Source organism: Epargyreus clarus, unplaced genomic scaffold, assembly GCF_041222505.1.
Source record: "Epargyreus clarus isolate Ecla_fem2 unplaced genomic scaffold, WU_Ecla_fem_2.2 ptg000004l, whole genome shotgun sequence".
NCBI lineage: Eukaryota > Metazoa > Arthropoda > Insecta > Lepidoptera > Hesperiidae > Epargyreus > Epargyreus clarus.
In genome coordinates, this window is record NW_027332212.1 from 718,222 (window position 1) to 745,412 (window position 27,191).

The following is a 27,191-nucleotide window of genomic DNA, read 5'->3' on the forward strand; positions in this document are numbered from 1 at the left end:
AAATGACACCAATATCAGGTAGGCGCGCAGAATAAAAAAAATGTTGAAAATCGCAGGAGGGCCGCCATCTTGAATTTTGTATGTTTCCCATTTTTCCCATAACCACCATAATATACCGAAAAAATATCTCATACATTATTACTACCCCCCACCAATAGTTTAGGCTGGGCTACTCGAAATGTCAGAAAAGTGAAAAAAAAATCTAGCTCCCAGTGTTGCCAGTTAATTTGGATGAAAATGGTCAAATGTCATTACGACCCCCCTGAAAAATACCCATGTAAAATATTTTCATTAAAAATGTTTCTCCTTCTACTTTTTACATTTTTGAATGGAAAGTTCCAAAAAAAGTATGAACGAAGAAAAAAAATCCTAAACCTGGCAACACTTCAAGTCACGCTCCACAACCGCCCCATACAAGGCAATTCGCTGAAATGTTGCCAACCTCAAAATATTTCAATTCAAAAAATGCATTTTTTCATACATTTTACAAATTGCCTGACTCAAGATCCGCCATCTGGTTAAAAAAAAAAAAAAATCCGATTTGGTAAAATTGAGCATATATCCGAGAAAAAAAACGAAAAAAATACAAAAAATCTTAAAAAAAACACATCAGTGCCACCCCGCAAACACACCTCGAAAAATGAAAAATTTCAAACTCAAGTATCTCGGCGGCCATCTTGTTTTTTTCAACTTTTTCTAATTTCATCGTATCAGTCGCCCTCAAGTTAGCCGGAAACGATACCGATCTTGGATAGGTGCAAAATAAAAAAAAAAGTTGCCCAATCCAGCTCGGCCGCCATCTTGAATTTTGAAAGTTTCAGATTTTTCCCATAGACACGGAGGCAAATAAAAAAATCCACTCATACATCAAACCCACCCCCCACCACTCCTTCAGGTCGAGGAAGTCGATTTTTCGTAAAACTGAAAAAAAAATCCTGCGGCCAGTGTTGCCAGTCGACATCGACGAAATTGGTCAAATGTCATTACGACAGCCAAAAAAAATATTCCAGTGAAAAATTTTCATCAAAAATATTTCTCCTTCTACTTTTCATATTTTTGAATGAAAAGTTTGAAAAATTGTAAGAGTGGGGAGAAAAAAACTCTAACCTGGCAACACTTCGGACCGAGCCCCACGACCGCCCCGAACAAACCAAATCGCTCAAACGTTGCCAACCTCCGAATATTTCACTTCAAAAAATCCGTTTTTTCGTACATTTTACAAATCGCCTAACAGACGACCCGCCATCTTGTTGAAAAAAAAATTAAATCCAATTTGGCAAAATCGAGGATATATCCGAGAAAATTTTAAAAAATGGCAAAAAAATATTAAAAATCCCAAGAGATACGACCTCCCAAAAACACCTCGAAAATTGAAAAATTTCAAACTCAAATATCTCGGCGGCCATCTTGGTTTTTCATTTTTTTCCAATTTCATCGTAATACCCACCCGAATATAATTCGAAAAAGAAACAAACATCAGCATAAAGTCAATAAATAAAAAAGTTAAAATTTTTAAATCGGCCGCCATCTTGAATCTATGGCATCTCATATTTTTCCCTTTGCCTCGGGGGGGAGAGGAGAAAACCCGCCATAGACAACAAAGTCGCTCCTAGACGGCATCATGGAGAACGGCATGTCAGTCAGTCAGTGGTAAGTTCAGGATTATATATATATAATGTACTCGTATGATCTATAGTTACGACATAATAATGTTATATCTACGTACGAATATCGTAAAGGTATTTGAACTTAACCCTATTTAAAAATAGACTAAGATACCTATATTGTGTCGATGAACTGCTGTGACTTAAGAGATCACAGATTTTTTATATATACAGGGTGAATTTTTAAAACGGGCCTTCAGGGCCAAATCCGAAACTATAAGGATTAGCGAAAAATGCTGAAAGGAGTTACGAGGCCGATTTTGATAAAAACTAAAACTGCATTATTACTTTTTTAAAATAACTTTTTCCCTAGCCGGGAATCGAACGAGTTCATTTTGAAAAAAAATGCACCCTCTATATTATTCCACTATCTGATAGTGTTGCTTATAAGGATCAAAATCTGGAAAGTAATGATAAATGACAAACTAAAGGAAAAGCCTCAATTTTAAGAAAATACATATTTTTTCATATTAATTTGGCAGTTAAGTTCCCGCCATTCATCAATTTAAACATTTTGTGTATTAACATTTTTTTTGGCTCAATGTTTCTAATCATTCGAAATGGACGTTTTGTTTCCCAAAAATTTATATTTTTATGTCCGACTTAGCTAAGGTTATTTTTAGGACCATTAAAATAGATTTACTTGCTATGGGCGGAGTTTCGTTTAATACAGATGTAAAGTTGACAATTTGCGAGAATTACTTTTTAGAGTCAAATCAGAATGATTGCTAAAAAAAGAGATATAGAAAATCATATTTAACGTTGAAACGAAGTTGTAAACAACAAACAATAAGAATTTACTATTTAATCAGTTATCTATTTTCATTAAAAAATAAATCCTAAAAACGGCGGTAACTTATTTGCCAAACTATTACTTTCTCATACTAAGCCGTATGTCATAGTCATAACATCGAATAATTAGTTGATTAACCAATAAATTCTTCAATGGTATGACTTAATGTCGTTTCTAAAGAATTATACATAAATTATTTGTTATGTATAATCCTTAAGGATTAGTATGCCAATGTATGGATAAATACGTATTTTCTTCAAAATTTTCCTTTTCCTTTAATTTGTCACATAACATTACTTCCCAGAATTTGATCCTTATAAGCGACACTATCAGATAGTGGAATAATATAGAGGTGTAATTTTTTTCAAAGTGAACTCGTTCGATTCCCGGCTAAGGAAAAAAATATTTTAAAAAACTAATGATGCAGTTTTAGTTTTTATCAAAATCGGCCTCGTAACTCCTTTCAGCATTTTTCGCTAATCCTTATAGTTTCGGATTTGGCCCTGAAGGCCCGTTTTAAAAATTCACCCTGTATATAGTAGCATGTCGTTGCCACCGAGACATTAAGATGAGAGTCCTAGCTGGTTGCCCATATTTGTACTAGAGGACCCCTTGGGGTCTATGTTGTATCCTATGAACATGAGTAGGTACATGTATCTCCTTTACCACACCCGTCAAAGCCATGTTGTGTTTGGCTGCTGTTATTAGAAATTTGTGTGGCAATGATCAAGAGACGAACAACAAAGGGTTTTACCGCGCTTTGCAACCTGGCAAATTATAGGAGCGATTGATATTAATATCTCTAACGTTCTAACAAGACCACAGCCGCCTAAAGCCTCTGTTATAAGATATAGTTGGGGTTATAAAGCTACTCGTGGAAAGTTCTAAGAAACCATTTATTTATTTTTAAACTGCTTTTAGCTCATTTGTCCGAGCATTAATGAACTACGAGGTGAATTTGGATCAACGTTTTCATATTTAGAAGGTTGATTAAAATTTATGTTGCTACGATAACGGAAACAGAAAACACGAGACTAGTCATATTTTCCTCAACTAAGAACAGCAAATACAAAGTCGAAGTCCATTTTAAATACGATATTAACCATCGGCCAGAAAATACAATAATAAACAGTTTTATTAACAAGAAATATTAAAACAGCGAAATTCAGTCGCACCACAGCAAAGTCAACCTCTTTAAAAAATATATATATTGATAATTAATTCAAAGAGACTTATTTCAAACAAAGTTAGCAAGTTCTCATGTCATTTAAGTAGTAACTCGAACAGCTTAACTCAGTCGTCCATTATAACTTCCCACATGCATGAAGCCATCAACATCACTACATTTAGAACTTGTTGAAATGTCTTTCCGAAGACTCACATGAGATAGTATCATCCTGAATTGCATTTTTAAGTGAGTCGACTAAATTTAATAAGTCATTTATTAGAACCTGTTTAGAACATTACATTTCTATCATCAGCGAATATACAACCAATATAATTTTCCGCAATTCGAAATGTTTTTTTTATAATATAGGAGTAGCAGACGAGCATGCAGTCTACCTGATGGTAAGTGGCTACTGCCGCCTATGGACATCTGTAATCAACCCCAGATAGGATTAGATATTCCTACCTGAGGTCGGCCAGAGATGCGCCGCTACCCTTGAGGACTAAGCTGGAACGCCTCGGAAAGGTATGTCTCCCTTACCACACCCTTCAAAACGGAACACTGCAGCGCCTAGCACTGCTGTTATTAGGCAGAAATAGGTGTGGCGGTGATGCCGCCGGAGTCGAACCAGAAAGAGTTTTACTACATTCTACTATTAAAATTTTCCTAACAAGTCCATGTAATTTCGCGAGCCAGCTTGCGTATCACGAGATTCACGAGGCATACAAGAGTAAAAGCTATGCTCCTATGGCATTCCGTTATGTTTGTTGATGTTCAATACCCATTTTATATATACAATTACATGGTACCATACCTACCTCACGATTTCATCAGGAACAGGTTTACTACTTTTATTTTACGAAATAAAGGAGTATTTAATAGATATAGGCGACTTTATATAGATGAAATAAACACGTGTTTTAATAAAATATAAAATTTTCACAATTAATATTATCAAAGAATTTTATTACTTGGTCCGTATCAGTTTAATCGAAGAAAGTGCTAAAGTTTCGACAATACATAATTCGGAGATGAACACGGATAACTTTATACTTACCCATTATTCTCGCTTCTTTATAAAATTATCAGGAAATCCGCTCAAAATTCCCGTATCCAACTCACGCGTGTATTGTTGAGTTTCAAGCTAGGGAGGGGAAGTAAGCGCAAAATCGATTAATCGCGATGAATTACCGAAATTAAACTGATTAATTAAATTATTTCATCAAATTAATTGAATTAATACGTTAGTTGATTAATTAATTTAAATAAATATTAAAACCGTTAATATTGTTGGAGTTTGATGGTAAATGAAACAAGAAATCCTTGTACACCTGGATGGATTCGTGTACGAAGTACTTGGTGCAGGAAGATCTGAGATCAATTAGTGAAATAATCTGTCGTCAAAATTGTGTACATTCTTATATTTTAGTAATTATATCATTTCCATTTTCATTAAATTTTCATTTTATTATTTCATCATTATCCGCAACATGAATATTGTCGTCAAGCTTTTTTTTAGTTTTGATACTGTAGTATAATATGCCATAAGACATCTTATTGAAACCAAACCAATTGTAACTTATATTTAAATACTTATATGACATTGAATTACTAATTAATATTTAAAATCGAGTTATAGAGTTTTGGCCAAAATCATAAAGATTTTCTCGAAATTGGTTTCAAAATGATATAGCCATCCCTACTTTAGTCCTTGGAAGTTTCCCTGAGGCGTCGCTATTTCTGTTTAATCGAATCAAGTCGGAGCTTTTATGAGCTTTATATAAAAGCTCTGCCACTATGTTCAGAACCGATATTTTTAGGTGATACTGACGCCATGTTACAAAGTGTTGTATGTTATAAAATGTTGTGTGTTACGATAATTCTGTGTGAGACGTATAAGGTAAGTTTACACTTGTGTGTGTGTCGCTGTTTGTTCTAAAATATTGAGCTGTTCTAAAATCTAAAATCGATTCAAGCGTATGGTTACTTGACGTGCAGTTTAGCTATTTGACACTTCACTTTAAATAATTTGGTGTAGTGCCGTTACTAAAATAATAAAATCGCTAATCTGATACAAATGATTCAATGTAAGAATAATGTTAACACAATCCTGTACAATCCTCAAACACACGTCATGGAAACCAAACACTAAAATTTATTACCGTTGGCTGAATGCCAACTTTTTTCGACTTTTTACCACTTAATTATACTCCAGGCTTCGCAAAAAAAATCCAGTCCATTTTAACCAAGAGCATTCTTTGAAACGAGAAGTGTTAATAGTCAACAGTATAACAGTTAGTGAATTTATTTTTAAATAACTTTTCATGATTTTGTAAAACAGGTATTAAGTCCCTCTATGTAGTATAAACACCTATATGACATGCTCTACTTTATCCCCTTACCCTGGATTTTATAACTACGACGATATAGGTATTTTTATTGTCTAGGTATTAACCTAGATACGCATTTCAGTGTTCAACGCAAGCATGTAGATTAGAATTTGATGTTCTGTTTTGCATTTTATGACAAAAATAAATCTGATGTGGCTGTGTGCAGGAAACATTATTTCTCTATATTTAGGCAAATTGACAGGCCCGTCCGTACCCGCCGTCACACAAAAACAACAGGTTCGTTATCTTTAATATTCAATAATCAATATCACGAATAATACCTTTTCAATTAAATGAAGAGCTGTAGATACTTTTAACCACTTATTGTGCAATTGTGTAAAATCTAGAATAAAGTTATTATAAAATAATTCTGGATTAAAAATATACTCAGGTCAGGTACTAATACCACTCATTGAATCACTACTAATGACCGTGCAACCATAACCGTTACTCCCAGAACTTCACGATCCATTACGCGCTCAGCACGAGACTTACGGAACAACGTACAATAAAACCAGCGATGTATTGCGAAACTGCGAACGTACACTTAGCGTCCATTTGCGGTGCTTACAGTCTCATGCTTTCAGCAGTAAGTACGTGAGAGTTATAAGTGTCAAAGCTGAGAGTTGAGGGCTTGTCTCGAATAAAGATTTAATATAATATAGAATATTACTCTGAGTCCATGTTAAATTCCAGTAGCGCAACTTTATTGTGTTTTGAATGTTTTGGTAAGTTAACTTGACTTAACTTGAGATAAAAAGACTTAACCTTAACTTGAGATTCCTCACAGCCCTAATATTAGGACTGCACAACGATTCGCGTTTTGTCGATTGCATCGATGCTGCACTATATTTTGGCGACTTGCTATTACATTTCAGTGACAGCGTCTAACAGGCATTTCAATGCATCGCGGTTTCCGAAATCAATTGCTGAAGTTTCGAGCGTCCAAAAGAGTTTAAAGGGCGCTGCTAGAACCCTGAGTCCTTAGATATAACAACATTTATGTACTCATCCCTACAATTTTTTCCTGTATATTATGTATTATAGGAACAAGGACGGGTATCTTACGATACGCAAAGTAATTTGATTTGTAAATGTACGTGCTACACCTGGTTGTTTGAACCCACAAAGTGTTCAGCATATGTTTATGGAACATACAACACAGAGAATTCCAAATAAGAGCAGAAAGCCTAATTTATGTTCGTTTTCAAAGAGCAAAAGTAATAGTTCTGAAATGACTGTTCAAATATAATAGGTGATTTTAGTAATATTTCAGAGCTGTTTTAACCCCTAATATATTCGCGAGCTGAAAATGCAAATCAAAGAGCATTCGTTCGTGATAAATGTGATAGAGCTTAGCTTATAATAAATTGCCTTAAACCCAGCAATAATGTATTAGGTTTGTGTCTAGGCAAAGTGGTTGCTTTATAATGGCTATGGAAATACGCATTACGCATTTGAAAAGAGAATGGGTATTGTTATTCAAACGATGGATGTTTTAATAAGCTAGAGATTTTGCATATTTTTTTGTTTACGATCCAGCTACGAGGCTTTTTTCAACGTTTCACCGGTATCCAATGATAACAACTGGGATTGAGATCTCGACGTGCCCTCCGAAACACGAAAGCTCTGAAGCACCTTCGCCTCATATCTCTAGCAAAAACTTGGAATTGCTTTAATTTTGAAATTGCCCATCCAATGAAGTGCCATGGCTATATATCCAAAACAAACCATATGTTTTACACCCAAAAACGTCTACTGAATTACTGGAGTCCCTAAGATTGTCAATCAAGAGACAAAAACAAAAAAAAATAATGCAGTAGTGTTTACACTCCTGTTATATTGCAAAAATGGCAGTGGTGGAGCCGCAGCCGAAAATCAATTATGTGGCAGAAATGGTGGGGCCTCCGCAGCCGAAAATCAAATTTCTACCACCTTGAAATATTTACTCACGAATATACTAACTGGACCGTGCAAGGATAATTCTCTCCGTGTAAGTGGCAGTTTAGCAGACCGCAACGCGACCTTGCGCTTGAATTAATTAATAATAAACACCCACGAAGACAGCACCCGTGGAAAATATGACCCCAAATAGTGTAATAGTCCTTGAGGTCAAAGGCTGGTACAAAGCTTGTAACTGCGTTAACCACTAGCAGACGATCTACGTGGTGGATCAAGCGCGTTACAGGTTTGATAATCAGGCACAGCCAGGTTTAACCCTCGATCAGACCAGATTTCCGTTATGGGGATGTATTTAAAAGGTGGTAGAAACCTTTGTTGGTCGACTCCGGTGGCACCACCACCAATTTTTGCCTATTAACTGCAGTGTTAAGCGCTGCCGTATTCTGGTTTGAAAGCTGTGTTAAGGGAGAAATACTTTTCCGAGGCGTTCCAGCTTAGTCCTCAGGAGTCGCGGCGCAGTTGGATTGCATGCTCGTCTGCTACTGTTATATTATAAAAAAAGAATGGCTTTTTGTTGCCTATAGCATCCATGTAATACAAAATCGATGAGTGTAAAACACGCCTCGCAAGAAGCATCGCATAAATTTAAGATACTTAGCAATATAATGCAATATGCTTAAAACATGGAGCATCTAGTATATCGGTAGTTACATAATATATCAATGCTAAAACATCGCTCTTCATGGCCCTCGGGTAACATCCGTTAGGGCATTTGTGGTTGTGGTCTAAAGCATAAACCGGCCGACTTTAGGCTGTACTTTCAAAGATAATTTAAGCAACCTAACAAATTAGGGCGACCCAGACATATTTCGAGTACACAAAACATGTCTGAAAAAGGCCTTGCTGGTCTTTTATCTCTGTACACCACTTTACACGTCAAATTGATTTAAAATATAGAAGCCATTTCGAAAACCGAGCAAATGGTGCGTCAGTCAGTCAGCCGGTTGTTATGTAAGTAAACGAATTTAAAATTTATGGCACAAAAAGGGCGAGTTTAATGGACCGAAGGGTAGAGTAAATAAGGTTGAATCTTGTTGATTCAATTACTGTACCCAACAGTTAGGCTGGTATAACAGCTGGTGTGACCGCAGTGGGTTTGGGCAACTGTTCTTGAGAGCAAAAGGATTAATTGTAAAGTTTGAAACGTTACGCCGTAAGTGCCGTGCGGACAAATTTGAGCCTAAATTCTATTTGCATAATTTGTTTTTTTAGGTGTATGCGTGTACCGTGTTATGGAACAACGAAATGGATGTGCTTTTCGGGTAGTCACATCTAGATTTCCTGGCGCAGGGTACGCCAGATATTGAAAAATTCAGCGATTATTATTATTATTACCTTTCTTTAAATACTAATAGATATTTTCATAGATATAGGATGTAGCGAAAAAATTCTCAGTCTATGGATATTTTCAACCTATTAAAATACTGTTTACATAAGTAATTGCTTTCCGAAAGTACACATTTTCAAAGTTACTGCTATTCGAAATTACTTCATTCCAATGTTACTGTTTTCTAAAGTTATTGTCATCCATGACGGCGCTCGGAAATTACTATTTTCCGATGCTACTGCTCTCGCCATATAAATAATTCCGATTACATTGTAGGATCTAACATGATTAATCGAATCTGTTCTGAGATCCCGGGAATAATGTAGTGGTATTATATACAAGTATCCCAATCTACCGCGTCTTAATTCTCAATTACAATTAATGTAATACAAAGTGGTTACACCTACGTGCTTTGTAGTTGGGTTAAAATGTACATCTGATTTGTTCCGTATTCGAAGTAATGTAAAATACATTTAGTTATACGTACATACATATATCTGAAGTAACTCTGTGTTATTAAATTAAGGGTCCGTGTCTCAGTTTAAGATGTAGTTGCGCGTACTGGTATTATAAAGCAGAAATAGATGTGCACAAATAGTGGCTTGTTATATTTAAGGATTAGAAATCTTAGATACACCTTTTATTTTTTAAAAGTTGGAATACTCGATGCAGTAACAATCACAGTTTTATACATCCGAACAGACAGATTTTCATCCAAGACCCGAACTTATAATAAGTCTAAATAACAAAGTATCTTTTTTATAGAATAAATATGGAGATTTTTCTCCTACAACGGCATTAAAAAAATGAATAAAAATATTTATAAGCAATAACAACAGTATGTATCCAGTTAAAAATTCTATTGCTTGCTGTTCTAATCCAGTATTGTTAGGCCTCTAACGGTCGGCGCCGGCTCATGAATCCTGAACTAGCCACGAGTCCCAATCCGATTCAGAACTGTTTCCATTTGAATATTCATCCGAAATTTTCCGGTACGTAGTTTTTTAGATTTTATTAATTTTAGAAAATAGATTATCCTGGAAATATTCACAAGTTGAAATAATCTGAGAAAGTTCTGTTATGTGACTGAGAGCAATTTCGAGAATTTGAATGTTTGAACTTCATTGTTCTAGCTTTAAAGAGATTTGAATGGGAGGGAAGGTTCAAGAGACTCCCATATGATATTCATAATATACTTAGACATACGTATAAAATTCTTTTCATACATTGCAACTTGAGTACGTACTACTAAAGCGATTACATGATAAAGCGATTAGCTGTTTTGGTTTAAAACGTGTAAATAATTTCTGGTTAAGACGGTTAAGTTCTACTGGAAATGCATGTTTTTTTGGTATATTTGTTTTCCTACAAAATACATGTAACACACGCTTTTCTGTACTACGCTTGCGAAGTACTATACTATCGCGTATATACATCGACGGATTCGAAGGCATTTTTTGTGTTTTATTGAAGAACCAAAGCGTTTCCACATACGAGCGTACATCACATGTGCCGTTAAAATCAACATTTTTATTGTTTATTATTTGTTATGGAGTTGGAGTTAACACATAGAAATATAATTTACGCGTATTTATTATTTACCTAGCAAGCTTTATTATATAAATTTAGTTTTTTTTTTTATAATATTGAAGTAGCAAACTACAGGCTACCTGATATTAAGTGGCCACTGCCGCCCCTGAACATTTGTAACCCACTCCACATAGAAAAGAGGTTCTACCTTTAGTCTATTACCTACATATGCGTAGGACCAAACGCAGTTATGGTTTAAGAAAGACAACAATAAAAAGTCATACTATAGACTTAAAATATTTCTCTAATAATGTTTTGACCGTTTCACAATCATGTAAATTTATAATTGGCAAAGCAGTAATAGCCTAGTGGTTAAGAAACGCGGCCTCTCGATCGAGGGGTCCGAGGTTTAAATCCCAGGCACGCACCTCTGATTTTCAAATTTATGTGCGTATTAGAAATTAATTATCTCTTGCTGAAACGGTGAAGGAAAACATCGTGAGGAAACCTGCATACCTGAGAGATTTATAAAAAAACAAATCTTAAAGGTATGTGAAGTCTACCAATCCGCACTTGGCCATCGCGGTAGACAGTAATGGGTTGATGATGATGATGATGATGATAATTGGCTACATAATTTGCGTTGTAACCGGTATTCTACAAAGTTGTGTCATTTTACCGGTTCATAATCTGCTCTTTGTCCTCTCGCTTTACAGTGGAGCTGCAATCTTAATGTAACAAAGAGTTTTAATGCCCTCAATGGAGCTATTTGAAAACTCAAACTATCAGAAAAGATAAGAGATATCCTCGAGTGCTCTCGAATGGCAACTGGTAAGTTTTATTGGAGAAAATGGAGTAATGTTCCGAGGCATTGTGTATTTACTTATTAATATTTCTACATTAAATATTTTTGTTCATTTCTTTAATATAAAATGACGTAACCAATGCGATGGAACTTGCTATGTGATTAAACGACCTATGAATATTCAAAGTACCGTCAATAGCAGTCAGTGCTGCATGCCTCGTACCACAGCCAAAGAGGTAATCGGACGCTTATACACTATGCAGACCCTGCACTTCTGAAACTAAGAGAGACATAAAAAACAACAACAAGGGATAAACTGGTCTAATATAGATACCGGGTTTACCGTACCACGAACAAACGTTACGGTATCAAACGACAACAACCCGAAATGACAGTTTAAAGTAGGTACAAACATGAAAGCATATATTAAATTTCATCTCCAGTTTCACCCATCAACCGCCAAAAGCGTCTTAGGCTATTTTTTTTATCCTGTCCTATTCAAATCCAATCGCAAAAAAAAATGGATACATAATGAACTTTGTTACAGAGATATGCACGCAGCGGTGTGTGGAGGCAGACGTGGGCTGTGTGATGCCATGCGGCCAGCCAGTGGCGCTGACCTGCTGCGGTATCTAAGGAAAGTGCATTTTAAGGGTAAGGCTATAAATGTATGGATCTAGATTTAATAACTAAGGTCCTCTTGCATAAAACAAATTGAACAATTAAAGGTTATCGGTGTTAAGTATGGTATCTGTTCAGGCGAATTTTTGGTTTCGGATTATTTGACATTTATTTTTCCCTTCAAAGTTCGAAATTTGACAATTGCTGCCTATCAGCCAAATATTGGATCGTTGGTATGCAAACAATCGATAGATTGTTTATTACATATTAGCTATAAAATACTTGATAGTGCATACAGATAACCCCTCTATCTCAAATTATCCTTGAAAAATCATAAGGCATTTCTTGGGACAAAAAATGAAAACAAAGTAAGAAAACGTCCAGCTCAAAAAAAAATCATCCGAGTCACAAATATTGAATATTCTACCTCTAATGTTTCCAACTGCAGAGTTTCTTTGACCTAAAAATAATGCAAAACTACCAACCAATCTGTTATATTTCCTGCTTTCTCAGGTTTAAGCGGAGATGAGTTCCACTTCGATTCAAACGGCGACGGTCCGACAAGATACAACATTCTGCACTTCAAGCAGGTCTCCCGCGGCGTGTACCGCTGGCTGAAGGTCGGCGAGTACCTGGATGAGGAGTTAAAGCTCAACATAGACCGTAAGACCTCAGGACATTGATGACTACATACAATGCTTTTATATTTATAGACTATCTTTCAGGGAGAAGTATGAGGGTCATACAGTGACAAGTGTATTAAGCGCTGCTGTGTTCTTGTTTGAAGGATATGATAAGGGAGACATACTATATACGAGGCCTATCTCTAGGCCTAGTTCTCAGGGTCCAACATGGTCCTATCTGTGGTCGACCACAAGTAGAACTTTGCTCGTATATGGGTTAACCTAAAATCCGGTGAACTGCATGCCCCTTTGATACTTCTATACAATAAAACAAATATGACAACTATCCGCAGCAAGCAAGATTGGACTTCATACCCACCGGTCTCTCATATGCCGCGTCTGCGTTTGCAATATGGGGGTGGGTAGGGATTATTCGGGTCTCGAGGGTACCCTCTTTGCCCGGGCACATTCTCAAGGAGGTGAATACCCCCCGGATTTTTTTAATATTCTTTCATAATAATATAATATTATTAATAATATCATAATATAATGAGACAACATTAAAATTTTACCAACCCCGCTGTTTAGCGGGGGGTACGGGACTCGGTCAAATTACCAAGCTGGCAGTCCCCCTTCTGATGGTCGGAGGGAGGAACAAACCCTGGGATCTCCCGCGGAAGCGGCCGTCCCTCAGGTGGTCGATCGTGAAGGGGCGCGAACCCCTTTAGGTGGGAGTGTGGTCCGGCCTCAGCCCGCTCGTACATCGAGCGAGCGAGGCGGACCACAAACTCCTCCACGGACTGCATTTTAAGGTCGCGCTCCAACACGTCGTTCCTGATGTAGCGCAATCACTCGCAAGGCCAGGTTCTGCTGCGCTTGGAGACGCTGCCGGTTCGACCTAGAGACCAACGCGGACCATGCCGGTGCCGCGTAAGTGAGTCGGGAACGAATGTAGGTCTTGTAGATACCTAGTTTCGTACGTAACGGTAACCTGGATGTAAGCACCGGAGCATCGCTCGGGCCACTCGGGCCTCGGTTAAAGCAAAGTTAATTGAAATAGTAGTTTAAAGTAACAGATAAATTGACTAACAGTGTTTTTACTTTTATATTCTACCGAAAATTACTTTGAACGCGAACAAGTGACACTTGACTTGTGGTTCAACGTTGTTAACTTGGGCGCTTTTGTCTCTTATCTCGACACATAGGGGTTGTATCTAGACCCATAGGGGTAGACGATACATCAGCGGTTTCAGTTGTTACTCCTATCCAATTTATACACGGACAATAACCATTCAACATCAGAACACTTTTTGTTAAGATTGAAGTGGTAAACGAGACTGCACTCTATCAATGGTAAGCAGTGATTGCCCATGGACATCTGTAACCAATAACGTACATAAAATGAATTCTACCTGAAGCTGATCACAGATGAGTTACCACTCCTAAGGATTACAATTAAATTAATTAATTAAGGAAATTTGAAGGTGGTAGAACCCTTTGTGGTTCGACTCCGGCGGCACCACCGCCACACCTATTTCTACCTAATAACAGCAGTGTTAGGCGCTGCTGTGTTCCGGTTTGAAGGGTGTGGTAAGGGAGACAGACTTTTCCGAGGCGTTCCAGCTTAGTCCTCAGGGGTAGCGGCGCATCTGTGGCCGACCTCAAGTAGGAATATCTAATCCTATCTGGGGTTGATTACAGATGTCCATGGGCGGCAGTAGCCACTTACCATCAGGTGGACTGCATGCTCGTCTGCTACCTTTATATTATAAAAAAAAATCGTCTTATATGCAAGTTTTACATGTGTTACATGCAAATTTGCACTTTTTGTAGTTTTTACCTTCATATTTATTTATGGATAAGGAAATACGTATATAATTATTACAGTTGTGTTATAAGTTACGGATTATACCCCGCAATTGGAAATCATGGTTATATAACATTCCCGCACGTTCAACCATAAGAATTATTAGACGATATCCACGCAAATTGTAATCCTATAAGTGGCGTATCGAATACTAATCCGCTTACATCAGATAATTTGATGCAAAGCCTCCACTGGAAGCCGATTTAATGGAAGCAGTTAAAAACAAATGATTTTTTCGTAATTCCTTCAATGTCCGCCCTGAATTACAGAGTACGACCTGAATATAAATACACACCCAAAAATTTCAAATTGGGTTAATGAATGAATGAAATCTGCCAATAGCCCGTTTTTCGGGAATTCTGGTACAGAATTACAGGAGCCATTCTACTTTTGAAAGAAATATCTTATGTTGACTACTTTCAGTTTAATTTTCTGTTATAAATTTAAACATTTTGTATGTTTTATTTATGTTTTTTACTACTTAATATTGTTACTGAAATTGGTATCTGTATCATAAATATCCTAATTAAAAAAAATCTCGTAGAGCCTGACATCAGAATTACAATTTGTTAAATGCTTCTTTGTAAGTATGTAAGCAGCTGTAATACGTTTTGAGTGAAATGCACTAAACAACATTTAGGTATTAAACTATATTTTAATTACACGTACCTCTTTACGAGCTTATAACCTAAAGTACAGTTTCGATACTTATACCATTTTCTTCCTAACAGAAATCCAGTTCAAGTGGGGTGAGAAAAGGCCTCCCGAATCGGTGTGCAGCGCGGAGTGCGAGCTGGGGCAGGCCAAGCAGTACGTGGAGGGGGAGAGCTGCTGCTGGCACTGCTTCAACTGCACGCAGTATGAGGTATGTAGTATACTCTAGTATAGTAGTCTAAATTTTTAACCGAATTTCCAAATGGAAGATGTCGATTAATAATTGAACTAGGATCTATCTTAAGTCTATGATAAAACCCTTATCTTGGGATAATCGTGTCTTTAGTTTTTTATTTAGCAAACGAGCATGCAAATCGTCTGATGGTAAATGGTTACCACCACCCATTGACATCTGTATTCAACCCCAGATAAGATTAGATTCCTACCTGAGATTAAGATAACTAAGTTGGAATACTTAGGATAAGTACCTATGTTTCCCTTACTAGACCTTCAAACCGTAACGCAGCCTTACTAAACACTGTTGTTGCTGTTGTGTTTGTAACGAGTGGACTGCGTGCTAATTTCTAGGACCCAAAAGACCTTTGAGACCTGTAAGGAAATGTCCATTTATTTCTGTTATTTCGTAAAAGCAGTATATTATTCCATACAAAGGATCTTTCTCACAATGAGCAGAACCATTAAATTTTCCACGAAATAAAAACCCAGTAACATGCAATCGATTAACACCCGTCTGGCGACGCGAGTTGACAAAAGACTGGATAAAATTATTTACCTTGTACCTCAGATCAACAACAATATAGACTGACCATTGCCAAATTGTCACGAATTACAAAAATGTGCAATACATGTTCAGTGCGAAATAAATTTTCGGTAGAATTCTTTGTCGGTGAACAAATTAATTCGACATAATGATAAACAGAACTCCTGTTTAAGGTTAAGGTTTTACTCCATTTAAAGGTGGTAGAACTCTTAGTACTTCGACTCCGGCAGCACCACCGCCACACCTATTTAAACCTAATAAGAGCAGTGTTAAGCACTGCCCTGTTGTGATTTGAAGGGTGTGGTGAGGGAAAAATACTTTTCCGAGGCGTTCCAGTTTAGATCTCAGGGGTAGCGGCGCATCTGAGGGTAGGGGGTCGATCTCAGGTAGGAATATTTAATCCTAACTTAGGTTGATTACAGAAGTCCATGGGCGGCAGCCACGTGCCATCGTTCGTCTATGTCAATTATCGTCAGCAACATTATAAAAATAATGTAATATTTCAGGTTCGCGACATTTTCGATCATAATGTAAAATAATACAAGTATTTCAATATAAAGTGTACAAAGCTTTTTCTGTTATTTTGTTATCTGAGATTTATATAACAAATGTAAGCGTTTTTATTCAACATTGCCATTCAATGCTACTATAGCTTGATCTTATCATTTCTTTGTGGAAATAATAATGTGCTCTAGTCGACCCGGCATTGTATTCTGTCAAAGATTTCCGTCGATCTAATAAGGATTTCTCTTGTAGAATATCGTGATATTAATACTAGAATCAATTGTCTAGACAAAGAAATAATGGGATGGTTTCGAAGCATTGTTACGGGTCTAAAATTGTTCTGTTAAAAGAAGTAATTAAAAATTAAATAACATAAGAAAAATAAAAGATAAATTCAACACATATATATGAAATATATTGATTCCGAAAAATACATGAAATTTAATTTAGATATCCACTGTGGTTCTTGTACAATATACATATTTAGATATCCAGTTTGGGTCTTATAAATACAATATCAAGCACTGCTATGTTTTAGGCTGTAGAGACGGAAACTTACCTACCCGAAGCTCAAACTTAATCCTCACTAACGAAATCTGTGGCCGACCTCGGTTAAGGCTACAATCATATTTGGATTTGATTATAGAAGTCCTAAACCAGTAACCACTTAGTATCAAGTAGACTGCATGCCGTTTGTGCACACCATAAATAGATTCTCTTGTTCGCAGATCCGTTCGCCGTACGTAGAAACAGCGTGTATGGTGTGCCCTCGCGGCACCTTACCAGACACCACCAAGACTGACTGCCAACCCATCCCTGAAGTGTACCTGAGGCCGGACTCCGCCTGGGCCATCGGTGCCATGTCCTTCTCATCTGTTGGCATCTTGTTGACTGCGTAAGTTATTTAAGTTTTAAGCGGAGCAGGACAATAATTCCATAAATCTTTATTAATAAATAATTTTTAACTTCCGTGTTTGTTAATAAGATTTGACTATATGAAACTAATCATATAACTATATCGTAAGAACTGTATTACCTGAATTCAGCAATAAATTAATTTAAATATTACATTTCATATACGAAAAGAAGTCAGTTATACTACAAATATAGATACAAATCCCTCACATACTTGTTTTTTGAGGCACATAAAACTTAGCATTATGTTATAATAGAGGTGAATAGAGCTCTAGAATAGACAAACTTTGGTCCTTAACATTCCGAAATAGGTCTTGCAAACCGCAAACAAGTAAGTGAGGTGTTAACACTTTAATGAAACAAAGGAAACACAAATGTTTCCTCCACGTAAGGGTTAACAGAAGAACTAATTCGTGTTTACTTGTTTGTTTGTCAGTTTCGTGTGCGGTGTGTGGGTCCGGCACAGCTCGACGCCGGTCGTGCGCGCGAGCGGGAGGGAGCTATCTTACGTCCTGCTCGCGGGGATCTTGATGTGCTATCTCGTAACCTTTGCGCTTGTATTTCGGCCAACGGACATTCTCTGCTCAATACAAAGGTAATTTTAGGCTTCAAACACATTATGGTAATTAATGTTTAAAAAGTTGAGGTAAGCAGATACGAGTAATTAGAAAATTTATAAGAAAAATAATTTTACATCGACATCGCTAATTGTTAATACATATTTAGTTATATCCCACTGCCAGAGGTTTCTCAAAGGAAATCTGGATTATATTTTTCAAAAGTGTTTCGATGCGAAATGTTACACTTGGATTATGGGTAAGCCAACCCGTGTGGAATATTTTCTGACCGCTCATAAAACAGAAATATTAACGCCAGCCAACGATAAAGTAACTAAAAATGAACCCGTGAAAAATATTTTCATAAACCACTGAGAAAAAGAAACATGACTTCAATGTAAATAATAATAAAAAATATCTACAAAATTCTCAGTCTGTTCAGCCCTTATTTGCTTTTCTCAACATTTCTCGTCGGTTTTCTTAAGCTTTGTAAATGGACACTCGGCACTTGGAACTTTAAGTCTACATCACACTTTGTACGTACAAACAGACCAAACTATATAGAGATAAGGATCCTTTGTTTGGATTGTCTTGTAAAGTGTGTTAGGGGATTAGTACAGCATGTGTAGCAATTACAGAGACAAAAAAATCGAGTTTAGAAAAACTCAATAAAAATACAAGTTTTGAAATAAAGCTAACTATATAGCTACTAAACAATATTATCGTTCGATTACAATAATGGTTTTTGAATAAAAGGAAGCATTTCTATATTAGCGGCTTGAGTACTTACACTGCTTTTTAATGATTTCGAATAAGAAGAAAGTTCTCACGTATCTATAGTATTTCAGTTTACACTTTTATGTTGGCAATAGAATTCAAACACTTTTGCCACTGTTAGAAAATGTTAGACAAATTCATTAATTTGTTGATAAGCATTTAAGATTTCTTTAATGAATTTTGTCAGCAAATATAATTTTGATTACTTTTTACTTGTCCTAATATCTTGTAAAATAATAACCTTCATAACACCGAAAAATCTGAGGTCTGTTTGCGAAGCCGGGACTTCAAAAAACTCTAATATTCAAATCACTATGATATCGCTTAAATAATAGAATGCTCCAACGATATAAACATGAAACTGCACGCAGGTTCGGCACCGGCTTCTGCTTCACGGTGGTGTACGCGGCGCTGTTGACGAAGACCAACAGGATCTCGCGCATCTTCAACGCCAGCAAGCACTCCGCCAAGCGGCCCATACTCATCTCGCCCAGTTCGCAACTGGCGATCTGTGCTGCTCTTGTGTCTATACAGGTAAGACAGTCACCCATTCCTGTATCATAGCTGAGAGCCACTTCCATTTTGGGTTAAAGGGAACTTACACTGACACTAAAAATCTAAAAAAGTAGTAGTAAGTAGTAAAAAATATAGTAATTTGTTTATTTCTTTATTAGTTGTACCAACAAAGTAAACAGTATAACATTGTATTGGAGGCAGCTATACAGTAATAATCTTGGTAAGTGTTACCTCAGTTATAGGTACAAACTGCATGCGAAACATATTAAGAAAAAATATCTAATAACAATACAAGAATAATGATCAATAAATTATAAATTGATTATTTGATAGTTATGATTCTTTGCCGGCTATTGAGTACAACATAATTGCATAATAATAGGATTTACTACTACTACTAATACTACTACTATTTACATAAACAAAAAACACTAGAATCATTTTCAAAACGGAGTCATTATTGTGGTAAGCCACACATGCCTCGCCAAACCATTATTAGAAGATCGTTATTTGCCGTGCACTTCGTTGTAAGGGACTAAAGGGTCGATTAATTTAATTAAAGGCGCTTAATTGGATTGCTCAAGAGAAGTCAATTTGAGGTAAACGTCTAGCTTCCGGAACTTCAGTACACTTCTCTGTACACAGGAATATACGTGGTAAATACCTATATTAATTTTGTTCTCTTACAGGAGTAAATATTCATAAGGACCTATATTCGTATACTGATTGTTTGTTTCATAAATATTTCATTATTCCACAGCTGGGTACAGCATATTCCCAGGCACGTACGTTTCCTCACGATTTTTCCATCCCGAACAAAATGATTATTAACCACATAAATATGAGCAAATGTTCGAAATTTCATAATATTATATTCCATTCTATTTCTTATCCAAATAATAATTATCAATTAATATTAGCGTAGAATTGAAGTAGTTATCGTTTTAGATTTTAGATGATCTATGACAGTAACTATTTTTATGAGCAATAATAAAATATGTTTCTTACATGTGAGTGAGTGTTGCGCACTCACACATAAACTCGCATACACACTTTACACACACAAATATTAAAAATCATTAATAAAACATGTTTATTTATGAAAACATTGTCTTTTACAACACTTCAACAATACGCTTTATTTGTACCTGCACTTTTCAGAAAAAAATAGTATATTATGGAACACAGTATGAAATAAAACAGCAAGCAGATATACTCCTTAATATGTAATCATACAAACGTAAAATCTATGACGGAAATAGAGTAGATTTTTCTACTCCTCAAACCACAACCAACCCGGTTTAGTGTCCCTAAAGGACGCTAGTTAATCATGCGCCGCAAATTTTAATTACTTTGCAACTCGGCGGTTCTCTCTATGTGGGTCCAATCGACCCTCAGAAGGGATCAAGTGGCTCTATCGACATAGGGTCAACGATCCTCGCTTTATGTGAATTAATTGATTTTAAATCTATTAACGAAATCACTTTAGTTTTCTTGTTATGAGTTATTTGTGCTTCGGTTAATTTAATTTTCGATCTAACTTATCTAGTACAAGTTTAAGTCAACTTTTGCCATTAAGATAGTGATTTCTACGTTCGTGTCGCGGTATTCCAATCAAATGATCAACGTCTCGTTTCATTTAGTTTTTATATCCTCACATGGAAATGTGAATTCTTTTTTCCTATTTACATTACAAACAATTGAGATATATTTAACTATTCCGTCACGGTTTCAATTAATAATAGTAAATCTTTCATATAGCCGATAATCGAGGTGACCTTGTGTCTTTTTTCCTGGTATCTTAATATATGAAAAAGATCGGACTCAAAACGTGACAACCACGTTTGTTTGCTGCCTGATTATTTTAGAGCAATACGTTCTATTCCAGGTGCTCATCGTAGTGGTCTGGATGATAGTGGCTCCAGCGCGCGCGATGTTCCACTACCCCACGCGCGAGGACAACATGCTGGTGTGCGACTCGTACGTGGACGCCAGCTACATGATCGCGTTCTTCTACCCTATTGTACTCATCCTGATCTGCACTGTCTACGCGGTGCTGACGAGGAAGATCCCCGAAGCCTTCAACGAGAGCAAGCATATTGGTAAGACTCGATTTTATTCTGATTTTTGTTTATATTTGTAGCGTGTCGTGTATCTACTTTAGTCACGCAAGAGTTCTAGGTTGATCGCTGGCCAAACAAGCAACTAACTTTGAAATTCACATTTATGCTTTATTTTAGGCTAGATTTGTGTCAGGCTAGCGTTTTGTATTCTTGCTTTTATATAAATAACAAATTAGGCAAACCTAAGGTAAGGTGGTAAACGTTTAAAAGGTAAAATTATAAATATGAGCCGACATTAAGGCCAAAAGTAAACCTATTATGAAATAAATAAAAATAATATCGTTACATTTACATTTAAGGGTACAAAATCTATGTAGTGAAAACCCACAAAACTATACAAAAAAAAATCTGAAATCTTGTAAACTGAAACATTATTTAACTTTCTTTTAAACGAATTTCAAGTTTTTATACCCAACAAAAGTAAAACTCAACTGACACTTAAGTAGTATTTGCTGTAATAACTTTCAGAAAGTACAAAGGGAAACTATTTGTTCAAGTAGACCTAAGTAAGCTATTTTGTGATAGAAACGATGTTCTACAAATAACTGTAAGCTGATTGACCTTATCAACTTATTTTATTATTGAACGGCTATTTCAAAATGAAGTTATTTATGAGGAATTACCTGAACATTACGAATGTATAGAATTGGTTTTCGCTTATTATAATGGAAAGCAAACATTTAAAATTAATATCAGTATAAGTAAACTTTAACGTGTGATGTAACCTGTGGTACTATGAAGTTTTTGTAAAACCTAGTAAAAATAACTATTTTATTCATTTTCTACATTTGACTGAAGAACAACGACAGACATATATAAAAGTAAATAGTGCTTGATGAAATGAAATGGAATCAAAATATTTTATTCCAAGTACTTACATTGTTTACTGAAATATTTTTATGTCAGTAGTAGTAATGCTGAGAAAAAACATTGAAAAGCATAATTATTTGGAAATGACATAAAAAAATTAACTTTTATTACACACTTAAATACAAGAAGATAGTAATAACGGTACAAGATTTTCATTACATCATATCATTTGCTCGGGTAACTCTCGTGATACTCAAGAATAGTTAAACAATTCCATTAGTGTCGGGTTTGAATAGTTCACAAGATAAGACGAATATCGATCCCCTTTGTAACAGCTTGGCAGCGTTGCACAAATTTACATAATTAAGTTATTGCCAAACACTTGCCAAAGTACTCGATAAAGTTGAGCTGATGTGAACATAACTTACTAAGTAAACCTTTGGAAGGCTCTGTGTGTACTATCGTAGAACTCATTAGTTAAGGTTATATTACAGTGACATTTAGATCGCAATTTTTCACGGGATTTTCCTGGGACAGTAAAAGACTTAGGGGATATTCCACCTCGCTGTTCGGATGTAACTTGAGAGAAAGAACGTATACGTAACGTAATGGTCAATTCGAGTTACATTTTTTGATACCACCAATGAGATCTTCGAAGAAGTTTAACGACTGCAGGATAGCAGTGAGTGGATACCCACTACCCGTGAAATTTAATAACGTTGCTATTTTTTTTTTAATTTACAATATTATCTATGTTTCTTTTTCCTACGGTTATAATTTATAAAGCAGAAATGTTACTACCTACCTACTACTGGACTTAATGGTACGACTAATACTCTTACAAATCAAAAGCCGAATACTAATTTGGCAATTCATTATACCAACAAAAGCTTTATACGCAAATACTGCGACATTGCCAACTAAATTCTAATTGCGTATACTTGGAAGCTTGTTATCCTTGACAATGGCGGATTAAAGCTCATTATAGACCCTCGGATTACCGCTGATCTTCGGATCGATTACCTACATACTCGTATATTTGTAGGGCCACTTATAGCTTCTTGCAAACTTTGTGGATATTTATTCTTGAGGCGTATTCCTTGGAGTTTCTTGTATGAGTTTTGGCTTTCCTCCTATACGCATAAGTTTGTAAGGACTTATTAACGACAAACCTTAGCTTCTATACTAGATGGATGTTTCTTCTTTATTGCGTCACAAATTCACATGGAAACATTTTATTTACGACTTAGTTCTTTAATTTTAATAAGTACTTAAAGGAGTGAAAGGTTATAAGAAGTATATTATCTCTATTCTATTATCTATTAAAAGTGATTTATCTCTTCAGACAATATTACCACTTACAATTCACAATATTACCACATTTCAGTTACGTTGAAGACAAAATCAAGAGTTTCATAAAGATTGAAAGGGTTTATTATAATGATACATTACAGGTACTCGAAAGCAATAAGATTTAAGTGAATTGGAGTGACATAACGTACTAATAGAAGCGCTTATATGTTGTTATTTATTTATCCACACGAATCCGTTACAACCAAATCATTCCAGTAATTGCATATATTTTCAGCCGATTACCTTCATAAAAGAGAATGATGCCCTGATTAAAAATAACCACATTTGCATCAGTGAAATTTGGTAATCATTTCTGCGTAGGTACTTATTTTAACGTATCGACTATAAAGCTCTTTGTAAATGTTATGTTAATCCGTATATTGAATTGAATAAATAAACCCTGAACATATGAGTAGGGACATAAAAAAACTTTATCGTAAATAAAAATACGTATTGAATTTGCGTACCTATTTGCACCTTTTTTAGATACTGAAATCGCAGAAATGTTTAAAGTACTATTCTGTTCACAAAATAATACAAAATACATTTTGAAAAATATTCCAACTGAATTTTTTTCTGGCAAAATAAATATGGACAGTTTGTTGTTTTAAAATTGAAATGTGAAAACAATGTTAAACCTACATTCTGTGCCTACAATCTATGTTATTACTATTGGTATGTCGATAAAACCTACTTTTCTACCATATAATTGTTAATAAGGAGTTGTAACTAATATTATTTTATTTCAATTAGTTCTGTTTAATTCAATATTATAAACCTACAGAAGAAAATTAATTATGTTAAGACCGGCTCATTGCCTTAGTGCACCACACAACTCTGGCTAAGTGCGGATAAAACTTTTAACTTGAACTTTTTAAACTTTAAATAACATTGATAAGATTATAAAAAAGTCGAATGTAGATACGTTTCATACTACTTTTTCCTTAAGCAATTTGAACTGCTTGTGGAATTTCATCTCTTAGAAGTGCATATTTTTTTGCAGGCTTCACAATGTACACAACTTGTGTGATCTGGCTGGCGTTCGTCCCGCTGTACTTCGGGACGGCGAGCCACGTGCCGCTGCGCGTCACCAGCATGGCGGTCACCATCTCACTCAGCGCCAGCGTTACCCTTGTCTGCTTATTCTCGCCCAAGGTATTTACCAAACATCTAAGGTTTTAAAGGTTAAAACTCAACGGGATTAGCTGTGACAGTACTCACGACTAATTCAGTGCGATATAGGTACGTTATTCTGCTTGTACGTTTGTTAGGAGAATGTGCAGACAATAATTTAGGCCATTCTAACTTAGATTTCTGGGTGCATACCTCCGTAACTGTATTCTGTAATGCAATCGATTGCACGAATCGATTGCAAATAACCAGACAGGTAATAAAGTAACATTAGGAGAACTGAGAGAAAAATCTTATGAAGAAACTTTTTTGGGAAAGCTCGAGTTATGTGAAAATCTTACGTAATTTATGCGTATATAAAGAAATAGCAGAATCTCTAGTGGAAGTAGAAGTAGTCACTTCCTAGAACAAGAAACCAAAAGTGAAATATTCTTTCTTTTCTATGTTCTTCTTTGCATCAAAGAGAGTAACTGTTTAAAAAAATCGTTTTCGTTCACGTCTAGTGTTTAAACCATAGGTGTTATGTGCTAATATTCCAGCTGTACATAATCCTGGTGCGGCCGGAGCGCAACGTGCGGCAGAGCATCATGCCGGTGCGCTACAGCCGCAAGCCGCCGCCCGCGCAGCCGCTGCCACATCCCCAGATTAAGAGTGAGTTATGATGCATAAATGTTTGCCTGGCTGATGAGCGAGCCTGGAGTATACAACATGGCATGCTCTGGGAAAAAACTCTGCGCCGATCATCGTAATTTAACGATAAATGATAATAATGACGATAAAAACGACTAATAATACGATTAATAATTTATGAGTTTCGAATACCATTATCTCTTTTGGGTTCCTGGACTACCGTTAGCCGGAAAGTACCAGTTTTTTGCCAGACGAGGTGACATAAATACTGTATTTTTAAATTTTTGTATGCTCGAATATACCAACATTTTAGTAGTTCGTACAATCCATTTTTTTGAAACTTAATGTTATTTTTTATAGAAGTGCCTTGCGCGGATAAGGAGACGCAGACCGAGCCTGCGGACTTCACCAAGCTGGCCAACGGGCAGACCGTCCAAATCAAAGAGACGGTCAGCGCCAAAGAAGATTCCAAGAAAAAGGACGACACCAAGAAGAAAGACAAAGATGAAATCAAGAAGAAGGATAAACCCGACTATAACAACATAAAGGCTGTGAATATTAGAGACAACATTCTCGACAAGTGTACAAATGTGAAGATAATAAGTGAAAGAGCAGAGTCCTTATAGCGGCGGGAAACGTCAAAGTCTCTTACCGACGTGACCAAAAAGAACAATAGTAGTAGCATTAAAAAAAAGAGTTGTTCTTGCAAAATGCGAGAACGAAAACCAATTGTGGTGTGAACTTTAAACTATATTAACCGCTGTTTATCAAACTTGTTCTTACTGTTGTGTATATATAAGTTCTAAACTTTTGCGATCTTCAATAGACTAAGTAATGTAAATAAGCAAACACGATGTATTAAACGATATTAATAAGCTTTCTTTGTAAATAAGTAAGGACGATTCGATGTACATATAAAAGAAAAGACGAATAGTGATGTTTTTTGTAAATAATTCTTCGTTAAATGAATAAACTCTTGTATCTAGAACGTTTGATATTGCTCTAAATATACGCAGAGACGAGCATTGAGCCAGGGCGGGGGAGGCACGTGTAAATATAGTCTGATGATATTATTTAATACATATCTTCATTAGATTAGAAGTAACTTAGATCCATATCATAAAGGCTTCTGTGGTATGAAATTGCAACGAAAAATCTGTTAAATATTTTTAAGAAAGCTGTTTCGAGTTGTCATTAATCTAGTCTTGATAAAAGCTGAATATCAATCTAGGAATAACTTTCAAAATATAATAGCTATATTAGATTCCATATACCTATTCGTAACTTCTTATATGACATATCATACGAAATTCATAGTACCGTAATGTATAGATAGATGTAAGATGTATTTACTTAGGATTGTTCGTGTATCGTCTCCCCCGCCTTATGCTCTCTCTGTGTATATTAAATACATAAAGGTTATAAATAATATATAATTTATTATCTACCTATATACGGAAATAAACGGTTTTGATGTTAAGGCAGTTTTATTGATATTAACATCCCAGCTTAAATGTATTAATTCATGTAAAGTCTTTATAAATAGTTCAAAACATCAACAGTATGAATACTGTTGATGATTATACCTATTTCATAGTCTTTAGACTATGGGTATAATCAATCTATGCAATTTTTATTTATCAAAAATCGTAATTTCACAAATCCTAGTATGAAGGTATTGTCAAATGTT

General features: G+C 35.8%; 1 protein-coding gene across 2 annotated transcripts in view; it reads left to right on the forward strand.

Moving 5' to 3' along the window:
* Positions 1–26,981, forward strand: part of LOC140757230 (metabotropic glutamate receptor 2-like) — a 233,859-nt gene extending 206,878 nt beyond the window's left edge. For both annotated transcript variants that reach the window (XM_073092769.1, XM_073092770.1), the window contains 10 exons: positions 12,187–12,293; positions 12,774–12,923; positions 15,482–15,615; positions 17,418–17,584; positions 18,041–18,199; positions 19,310–19,472; positions 21,343–21,556; positions 24,744–24,895; positions 25,411–25,522; positions 25,862–26,981. In XM_073092769.1, coding sequence (XP_072948870.1) covers positions 12,187–12,293; positions 12,774–12,923; positions 15,482–15,615; positions 17,418–17,584; positions 18,041–18,199; positions 19,310–19,472; positions 21,343–21,556; positions 24,744–24,895; positions 25,411–25,522; positions 25,862–26,127 — 1,624 coding nt within the window. In that variant the 3' untranslated portion in view covers positions 26,128–26,981. The remainder of the gene's footprint in view (positions 1–12,186; positions 12,294–12,773; positions 12,924–15,481; positions 15,616–17,417; positions 17,585–18,040; positions 18,200–19,309; positions 19,473–21,342; positions 21,557–24,743; positions 24,896–25,410; positions 25,523–25,861) is intronic.
* The last annotated feature ends 210 nt before the right edge of the window (positions 26,982–27,191 follow it).